The 10,742-nt window shown below is 36.6% G+C and overlaps 1 protein-coding gene across 14 annotated transcripts in view; it reads right to left on the bottom strand.

Moving 5' to 3' along the window:
* Positions 1-4,470: 4,470 nt before the first annotated feature.
* gramd1bb (GRAM domain containing 1Bb) overlaps positions 4,471-10,742 on the bottom strand; it is a 198,231-nt gene continuing 191,959 nt past the window's right edge. For all 14 annotated transcript variants that reach the window (XM_038285818.1, XM_038285820.1, XM_038285821.1 and 11 more), the window contains 3 exons: positions 10,517-10,624; positions 10,004-10,124; positions 4,471-8,684 (listed from right to left, as the gene is read on the bottom strand). In XM_038285818.1, the coding sequence (XP_038141746.1) occupies positions 8,595-8,684; positions 10,004-10,124; positions 10,517-10,624 (319 nt within the window). In that variant the 3' untranslated portion in view covers positions 4,471-8,594. The remainder of the gene's footprint in view (positions 8,685-10,003; positions 10,125-10,516; positions 10,625-10,742) is intronic.

Below are 10,742 nucleotides of genomic sequence, written 5' to 3'. Positions count from 1 at the left end.
GGTGTATTTCCAGGATCAAAACACTGGAAATATATTTCATGTGTTTAAAACAACAACAACAACAATAATAAAACAAACCAAATCAACATGAGATGCGTCAAGTAGCGTCAAGAGAGAAGCAGTTTTGACAGATTTGTGTCTCAGCATAATATTGTTTAAATTATTCAGACTCATTAAGCCTGCGGTGGGATTTAAGTAAATTTTTCCAAACTATTCCCTCTTCCAATGATCCACATTTTATAAGAAAATTGGAACACATTTAGATTTCAATAAAAAGGGTCAGATTATTGTGAAAAAGTCAGAACGTCAGGAAGTTCTGGCTAAAAACACAACAGTCATAGCTAGATAAAGATCCTAAAAATACAATCATATCAGACAGATGTGGTTTTTGAAATGCTCTGATTTGGTAAGTAGCTATAGTGTCATGATCTTTGGGATGTTGGATTTGTGTTATGCCTTATTTTGGAAAATTAACAATTTTCTCCTGTTTCCATATTTTGGCATATCTCTCATCTTTATCCCATTTCTGACCAACCCCCTCCTCCGTGTTCTCTCTCTCAGATAGTCACTTCTTGTCCAGATTTTTTCCTGTTACACCAGGATCTTCCCTTTCCATCTCTTGCCTCTTTTTTAATCCTGATCTACACCAGTCTACGACAGTAGCAGACTGATGATGGGTCTCAGAATGATAAAGTTGTAATTTGAAAAGAGATTATATCTTACTCTAGGAAGTAATGTCATAATGCACCAGGCAGTCACTAGTATGTGATTAAAAGGCTGTCAGACAAAGATGGTGCTTTAAAGATGCATTAGGCAGCAACATTGTGGGATTACGTAAAATGTAAACTGTGAACCAATGCCAGGTTCTGGTACCTGCCCTATCAGTCTATTGGAGGCAACAGTGAACCTTTATCCAGGCTTGAAATACCAGGGACATTGCAATCTGGTGACAGGTATCAGGAGGTATAATAGTTTTTCAGCTGTTTATGTTTTCCTTTGGAGCTATTTTGTAGATGTTAGCCATTCTTTCGTCCCTCTCCGCTGCTCCACATTTACTAAATTCATGTCACCACTAATGTACCTCTAACTGTATGTATATATGTATATATAGTATTTTTTTTTATTCTAAAGTCTATTATCTGCAGAAAACAATGAACATGACAAAAAAAAAATAATAATAACTGCATTGGTTGGAGCCATTCTGTGTTTCTGTTGATGACACCAATCTTTGCTTCATATAGTTTCCTTTTATCTCAGATGTATTTAAGTTCATGTTTCTGTCTCTTCATGGTCAATTCATACTGTCACCCCGTTTCAAGACTCTTCATTCTTATTATGGACGTATAATAATTTCTGTCAGAACACTACAGTTAGAATCCACATAAATAGAACACAGACAAAATGACACAAATAACTTTCATAAGAATTATAAGACACATCAAGAGGAAAAGTGGATCCCCTATATCCCTTCGACTCTCTATGCTGTCCTCACCACCTGGGCTAAGTCCTTCTCCAGTGCTGTGCAGCTCCTGAACCTCACTGAACACAGGAGGCTTTCCTCCATGGCCCTGTAAAAGTTATCTAGTTCTCCAGATAATTTTACCCTTCTGAAGGGCACTCAGAAATTCATTGATATTTGAAACGTTAAAAAGAGTACTTTAAGGGCTAAAATCAGGGTAAATGAAATTTAACAAAAACAGTCAATTGCCCTTATGATTAAAATTCTAAAGAATTCTTCTATTAGAAATTCATGAAATTAATTACAGAAGGAAACAATATTTTTTTTTCAAACAACATAACCCTCAGAACATTACTGCTGACACATGAATTTAATTTGTTTTACTTTTTAACTTAAAGGTATAGTGGAAGATCTTCGCTAATTTTTGAAACTTAAAAAAAAAAATGAACATGCACAATTCTCTAGTTGGTCCCAAGAGGGAACACTTAGCTTTAAAAAAAAAAAAAACTTTATTAACAGGAGACAACGTATCAACCGCAGTAAGCAATGTTAGATAACAGGTGTTTTTTTTTATGCAGCATTAAGAAAGATGTGGGCCTAGCAGACCCTGTTGACCACATTTGATCTCATGATTTTGCCTTGTTTGCTGCAAATGAGTTTTTATATCAAAGTTACCAAAAAAGGAAATATGTATGATAAAGGGTTAACCCTTTAAAAGTAGGCCTCTGCCAAAACTTAGTGGTGTGTTTATTCCTTCCCGACATTCTGCAATCTACAATAGCAATCTTGGTTGTGCTGTCTTTCAGAGTGAGGTTGTTCTTGGAGCTTTGTTGTGTCAGATTATAGATCTCCTCTCTGTAAAGAGGCTCATCATTGTTTCGGCTTTTTTTTGGTTTGATATGATACCCACCATAGTGGTGTGTGGTGGATGGCCAAGCAGTCATGTATGAGAAGAGGGCAGAGCTGAGAACACAACCCTGCGGTGTTGAGAATGAGTGGAATAGATGTGTGTTTCCCTATTCCACCTGAGACCTTATTGGTGAGGAAGTCAGTGATCCAGGAGCAAAGCTGTGTAGATAAACCCAGGCTGTGGAGCTTCAGTGAAGCATGTCAGGAAGGCTAGTGTTAAACACTGAGCTGAAGCCCACAAGAAGCCCCCTAACATTGGTGTCAGAATGCTGCCGATAAGTCAGTGCTAATGAGAGCATCCTCCAAAAGGCCACCCTCCCTGCAGGCGAGCTGCCAATTCTCTCTGTAGCCTATTTTAGCCAGTATCATTGAAATCTATTCTTTGAACAGGCCCCTGCTGATGTCTTTAATCCTTTGCCACCTCACAATACGGCAGAAACAAGAGCGGTCTAACAAATGTGTCCATGACCAAATATATAATCCAAGATAAATTTTACTTGCTCATCACATTCTGCTTAAATATCCTAAAACAGCTTTGTGTTGAAGAGAGCTACCAAAAGAACAGGGATACATTTTTATTATTCAATTGTTTCTTTAAAGTAATTTGAGAAGCAGAACATTTTTTTCTTACATACTGTTAACATCTCTGAAATATGATAATTGCCAAATTGCCGTGATGTATATCAAAAGAGACGACAAACACTAGTGTTAAGAACAGCTGCATGTTGAGCGTTATATATCTTTGGAAACTATTAGCATTTTAGTCAACAGGTTATCAGAACTTTATGTTTTCTTTCTTTAACCAACTAAACCCCCGTTGGGATAACATATGGTGGCTTTACTGCAAAATACAGTTTTTTGACATTATATGTTGCTGTCAGGAAAATAAGATAGGACAAACCTTGGAATGAAGAGGCACTAGAGTCAGCACACCCCTCCTTGGACCTCTCATGTAAAATATTACCTATTGTCACTCATGTAAAATATTCTTTTCTCACTGTGCAATAACACATGCCAACTACTGTGTAGCCCGGGTAATTTTTTCCTTATTTTATAAGGTAAGTACATTTCTGCAGTGCAAGTGCAATTAGCCAAGTCAACTACTATGTAGTCTTCCCTTAGCTTTCTACTGTGCAGATATTTTTATATCTAAGGGAAACATATTCCATTGACATTGAAACATTACTTTTTTTAAATGTTTTTTTTTTGTACTGTATACACTCTTTTTTTCTTATATTTTCTGTGTATTTTTATCTTTAATTGCATATTGCTTTAACTCTTTGTACTCTATATAAGCTACTGGAACAAGAATTTCCCTGAAGGAGTAATCACAAGGAATAAATAAAGTTGAGTCTAAGTCTAAGTCTAAACTGCAGATTTGTATTATTGGTCTTTTAAATGAAACACACAACAATAATATGCAGAATGTAATACTGTAGGACCATAAGTGTCTTTTTTATTGAATTAAAAGATAAAGTCATTTGATTAGAACACGCATTCTGTCAAGGCTTTTTTTTGGGGCAGATTTTGCTCTAATATAATATTTTAACTTCAAGTGTTGTGCTTTCATTGATTCTAAAAGGAAATCATTATCATTAATGAGGCTTAAAAAAAAGGTATGTATGCAAAACTTTCATACAGTGTTTCACTGTATGAAATAGCTTTTCAAATATTTTAAATGATTAAATAGTATATGACTCTATCTCTGTATTAAAAAAAGAAATTGTCAGGTTAGTCCACAACATGGGCTTTAACAACACAGTATATACAGTAGATATTAACAGCCAGTCTATATAACAGCATTTCAAGTGAGGAAAGTAAGTCTACCGTCACTGACTGGTAAAAGCTGCAATTCCCAAAATAACAGCTTTCAGAACAACATGAATTAACAATTAGATTTTATTCCACACCACAGTGACATATTAATATTTCATACTCATATGTCATGCAATCCAGTTCTACTCTTTCTCTGTAGAGTCTCATGAGGCGATGCACACGTTACCTTCTGTGCAGCCTTTTGCAAAATCTGAGGTTCCCTTTTAAATGTCCTATAAAATAAAGGAATTTTAAAATGATAATAAAAGGAGGATCATCAAGGTTTGTTTGGATGTTTAAAAATCTTTATTCATACTTCCAGTCTCTACTTCACATGAACCAGAAAGCCACTTCTGTTTTCGGTTTCTATGAGGCAAAGTCATCAGCAAGTAAAACCCACGCGCAGCGCAGGCCCGATTCTTTTGTCGGTGTGATTGTGTCCACACCGCAGATATACACAACATATACTTGCAGTATATTCATCTTGTGTATGCATCTCACTAATAGTCTAGAGATGAAAATATATTCTAAAATAAAAAAAAAACAAAAAGACAATAATACAGTAGAATCGCTTTAAAAAAATACAGCAGAGCATGTTTTCTCAAGACACACTTGAAGAAGAGCGTTTTCCCAGGAGTGTTGATCAGTGGTCGTTTTTTTTAAAGAGGTCAAACCACACAATCTGTTAGTTATCTGTGATGAAAACTAAAAAGAAAAACAGAAGAACTAACTCTGGCCACTTGTGTTACACAGCAGCAACCATACAATCATTCATTTGACACAGGTTAACTGTGCGAGTGCAAGCTAGAAAAGAGAGACTGAAAGCAAACTGGGATTGATTGTTATTTGGATTTGTGCAAGACAAATTTTGCATAACTGTGGACATGTTGCAAATACATCCTTATAGTTTTCTATATCAAAATCAAGCTCTTAGAATAGGCATGGACAGGTTACGTAAATCAAAGTGTACCATGGTTTTAAAAATGTACTGTTTTGAAACAGCTAGAACCCTCCATCATATTATTCCTGCAGTTTAAAATATTTTTTTTTAGGAGATGCCAAAAACATCTCCTGGGTTAAGCATAAGATTTGGATTAAATGGTGCCATTTCGCCACCTGTTTATTGTGCACTGCTGGTCAGGTGGCTAAACAAAGGTTACTGGACATTTATCTCACTCAATTATCAAGACCAATTTAAACTTGCAGACAACCAATGTGGAAACCCGAGGAGCTCCACTTGTCATGCTTTTGACAATAATTTTATAAAGGCTGTAATCAACAGGCTACATGTGACATTTTGGTTAAGCATCTGAGTGCAGGTCGCCCTACAGGTTAGGTAGCTCCACCAACTTACCAATTAATACAACTGATTAATATAATATTTCTATTGATGTGTTGCTCTATTATCTCAACAGAAAAAAAGTTTCAAACTCCAGGCAATCAGCTTGTTTAATTTAAAACATACCACTATATTTTGCATGTTTAATCTGTATTTTTGCTAGTCTAAAATAAATAAAGTTAAGGACAACATTATTATAACTGTAATAATATTAAGCATTATAATTTAGCAGTTAATTTTTTCCTTTTCACTTTACCGTAATTAAGATAAATAAAATCATATGAATTTGTTTTCACTTGTTTGAGTAAATACCATGGTACTGTAAATGCAAAATTCTGATATCAATGTTATGAAACATGAGTGTCAACCTGGCCCATGCCTATCTGATAATATTCAACTTTTTAAATGAAAAACACCAGCTTGAGTGAAAACTCTTAAAAGCATACCTTTAAAGCATTTCAGTCATATCTCCATTGAGGAAAACATGACATTCTTTCACCATTACTTACATGAAGCACAGCTTCTCTGTAATCACCATTTTAAAAGTGAACAAAGTACATCATTTTAAACATTCAGACTTTTATATCCCTCTCTGTTATCATGACTCTGTGCCTTCTTTAAAGATACAGTAAACACATCAGATATCCAGCCCTTAAACTTCTCTCCTTGTTTAATCATAACATACTGTAGAGCAGAATTCAAAATTCACCTTTTCCTGCTTTATCATGAAAATAGAGATGAAATCCTAATTTTTACACAGGATGTGTTGAGTATAGATCCCAGTTTCAAACACTTCGAAGGATTTTGGAAGTTATAAATCTCCACTGTGGCATTTCCTCTACATTCATCTCAAAACCAAACCATTAAGTTATGTCATTCTCTACCTGAAAAGGCCTTAAAGCGCTTTACTTTATGAGAAGGAATAACTTTCGTTCCAAATCCTTGAAAGTGCAGTACTGGGACCTTTTTTAAGAAACTCTGAAACAATGCATCTCATTCCTTACATACATATAAGTGTATGTTTATATATATATATATATATATATATATATATATATATATATATATATAGCTACATGATGAAAAACTCCATTCAAAACGATGTGAGAAAGTGTGATGGTGCAATTCTAATCTTAACTTTTGGTTCAGTAAGTTGTGTTTCATGCTTTTATTGCACCTAGAAAGACACTGTGAATGGAAAGAATTACAATAATCAAAATTTAAAGGGATATTTTGACATTTTGAGAAACAATATTAAAACTACATGCATTATTTTTTTATTAGTTAGAACTTAAATTTAGAGATGTCAAGTTTTCTATGATTTGTCTTGTTTTTCTATTCTCTAAATAACTTTTACAGACACAGAATTGGTGCAAATCATCACTGGCCTTTGTCAAGATGTCTAAAGGTCTGTATTTAACCAATAGAGATCAGGCTAATGTACTGAAGTGGTAACATGAGCGAAGGACTCGCCCACAGATGTCAAATCAAAAGTTTTTGTACAACTGTGACCTTCTTCTAAGAAACACTTTAAATAATGTGTTTACTTTTGCAACCAATCACTTTATGGAAGCAGGGATTCATTTTTTCGTCACATGAATCTGAATCACTTTGGAACAAAACTCTTCGTACTGTAAACTGCACCAATGTGGGACTATAATGAAAGGCGACACCCAAAATGCATAAGCAGAAAAAAAAAAAAAGGCAGTCCGGCTGCAGAGAGCCAGAAATAAAAGGAGTAAAAGTAAGAGACATATGAGTGTGGAATGGTAAAAATGTCACACTTTCCAGCACACATGTGTAAGCACGCACACGGAACCCACTCTCTCTCATTCTCTCACACACAGACACCCACCCATACACACCCAAACGAAAGAGCGCAAATATAATTGCGCAAATGCAGAGTCATACTTGCACACTGGACATGTCACAGACATATCTGGCATGCATTTCTTAGAAGAAAACACTTTTCATTAGAAACTCTAACTTGTCTCGAGCGCTGAGAATTTCAGTTTGTACATAAATTAACAATAAATATAGCTCATGTATTTATATATGCTTATATTGAAATATATATAATAAATAATGAAATATTCTTATATATTTCAAATATATTCATAGAATCCTTTGCAATTTGAAACATCTATAAAGAGATTTCATCACAGTTTAGTAATAAAACATAAGATCTTCCTACTGGCCTGGCTGCAGAGTCCCCAATTTAATTGTTAGAAGACGTATTAAACATCTGACCAAGTCCTAATAGGCTAATACATTCCACTTCATCAGGAGGAGATATAATGCAAAGTTGTAGTTAGTAACCAGCTGACTGGTTCTGCTGATAAGACAAAGTGGAATCTTAGTATTCCACAGATGAACATTTTGACATGTTGGTCTGACAGGGAGCCAGCCCTGACAGGATCCATACAGGCCAGGTTTAAACAAGGCAACAGGGAGGGATCAGTAAAGCTCGACTCCCGGTTCTAACACCAGTTCTGTTTCATTAAACCTGCGCTCGGATCAGCTGGGGGCTTCGTTAAAGGGACGCTACAGCGTGGACTCCGAAGGGACGATTCATTTTTGGAACAGTCAAGAGAGTTTAGGACTCTGGGTCTCTCTTTTTCTATTCTTTTTTTTTTTTTCTGACATACATAGACTGGACCTGGACCATATTAACACTGACTGAGGACTATGGTTGTCTACATGCATGCAGTAGTTCCTTCTTTATCTCGGAGACTCTCCGGTTCACATGGCTTACAGTAGGATGCACATAAAAATAAAAAAAGAGGAGAAGAGAACAGTTTCCCTACTGGTGTTAAGAGCGAGAAAGTCTCGCCTCTTCTTATGGTGCCTCAGAGATAACAGGGATACCTCCAGTGCTCCCCTCTCTGGGGCACTTTAACTTCCATGCTTGGGAAACCACTACCATCCCTTCCTTTGTGACTTTGGACCCGCTCACTGTTGGTCCCGCCTCCCTCCCTGCCCCTGTCCTGCTGCTGCTGTCTTCATTCCACTTGACAAACAAAACAGGTCCTTGTATTGCACGGCATGCCCTCATGGCCTTGTGGTGGTGTGTCAGTGATAACGACTTTTCTTCTCCTCGGTCCCAGAGCTGTAGTCTCTCAAACCAATGCCTCGCTGGAGGTTTAATAAAGAGTCTTTCATCTGAAGACGAAAACACAAGGAAAGAAAAACAAAACACCAAAGCATTAAAAACAGGAACAATATTATGAACTACAAACCTCTATCATACAAGAAAGTCCCACAAGCCTCCAGCATCTGAACACAGCTGAAAATTAAAGATATTGTTCAGTGATATTTAAGGGTGTTTAATATTTTTGTGCTCCTGAATTTGTTGTCTTTAAAGGATAACTATTTTTATTTTTCCATGAATATTTTTAATTTCTGTCCGTGCCCTTTAAGTGGATTTCGGATTTCTATGTTATTTTTACAATTAAGGTTGGAAGCCCACACTGAAATTAGCTGATTTGGACAAATTATTGAATTACTTTGTGTCTAATTGTTTTATTTAAACTTTAAGGCAATTCAATGTTTTTATTCATCCTCAAATTTCAACCTTTTTTTTAAAAATATAAATGACATCTTGCAGGCATGATCTTTATACTGTTCTTTGTTTGCTTTACTTTTTTTTTTGCCTGTAAAGATCTGAAACAGACGCACAAAAAAGGTTAACACCAGAAGTTGTGGAAAAAAGGTAAGAAAACCTAAACCTAAAATAATGCCATGGGTTTAACCCCCGTCTCTGAGAGATAAATGTAACCATAACATTGGTGGATGAAAAACCTGAACCTAAGAACAGTGGATTTTCATAAAATTCCTGACTTCCAGTGTTTACTTCTCCCCTGTCCATGTAATAGGGAATCAGATGTGTCTTCAAAATTCAATTTTCCTTAGCCAATAAACGACTCACTTCTTTGTTCCCTTGAGGTCAGGGTAGTGGAGTACTTTACTAATTGTTGCCGTGCCTCTTTGCTCCGTTATATTGAAAAAAAGAATGAGATGTGAGAAATATAGTGACTTTTTATATCCCTTGTTAATGTGAAATAGCAAATATTACATTGGTGTAGATACATTTTTTGAGGTTAATGCAATGTTGAATGAACGTAGCATTATTTCAATCAGCTTTGTTAATTTTACACAAGGTATAAGGATTCAGAACTGCTCTTCCTTTTCTATGTATTGTTATTTTGTTTAATGCATGGCTAATTTGTTACAACAGAGTAGACTTCTAATAAGCTCCATGTTCTGCATATTCTGAGCTGCAGGATCTTTGCAGGAAGGGGTGGAGAAGTAATAACAGGCCTCCTGTCTCATATTCCTTCACCAAACACAGGTCCATAGAGACGTGATGTTTGGTGAAGGGGCCGTTTAACCCTTCAGCTTCAGTTGTGTCAAATTACAGCAGGGCCAATCTTCGGACATTTCTCACGATTAGAAGCCAGTGAAACCCCCTCTTGCAGTACCTGGTCCAGCAGCACTACTGACGACTTTATGATGTCTCTCCACTTCTGCAGTTCGGCGTCGTGGTAACGCTGCTGCGCCTCCAGGAGCTGAGCCCACTCCATTTGGGTCTGAGGCAGCTTACTGAGAAACACCCACACACACACAGGCAACATGAGGGTGAAGCTGCTGAAGCATGATTTCCATTTGGAGCGACTGCCAATAAACAGTTCGGTAAATTGTTTCAGTAAGCCCAAAGCTATTCAGGGGTAATTTTAGACACAGTGTTTTCCTGTCACATGAACAACCATATGGATATAGTTTAGTCTGTATGTCTGAGTGGGTGTGTGTGTGTTTGAGATTGAATTTGCGGCAGCCGCCGGTGCAAATAACAACAGCAGAACTCTGTTCAGGCTCTCCGCTGATTGGGTTTTCTGTCTCCTCATGAAAGTCCATTAATCATTTCTAACTGCTTTCACAAAAGACTTCTGTATTGATAACAAGCATGTGCTGATGATGAATCTATCCCTATGTACCTCTCCTGAAGCCGCAGACTTTGCCATGTTGTTAAGGACTGTGCAGAGTACTCGAGCATCCAAAGCTTGTAGAAGAGCATCATGTTGAGGAACACCAGGAGGACCAAGCTGGATAAGGTCAGGAACAGGAGGGAGAAAACAGTTTAAACACTGAGGTCTCTGTGTTCAATTTAAGAGTATCACAGCCGAGCTGCACCACTGATTAAAGCCATGTGAAGAAGTAGGA

Source organism: Cyprinodon tularosa, unplaced genomic scaffold (genome assembly GCF_016077235.1).
Source record: "Cyprinodon tularosa strain WSP-4 unplaced genomic scaffold, ASM1607723v1 ctg215, whole genome shotgun sequence".
Taxonomy (NCBI): Eukaryota; Metazoa; Chordata; class Actinopteri; order Cyprinodontiformes; family Cyprinodontidae; genus Cyprinodon; species Cyprinodon tularosa.
This window is presented reverse-complemented; position numbering and strand designations above follow the sequence as displayed.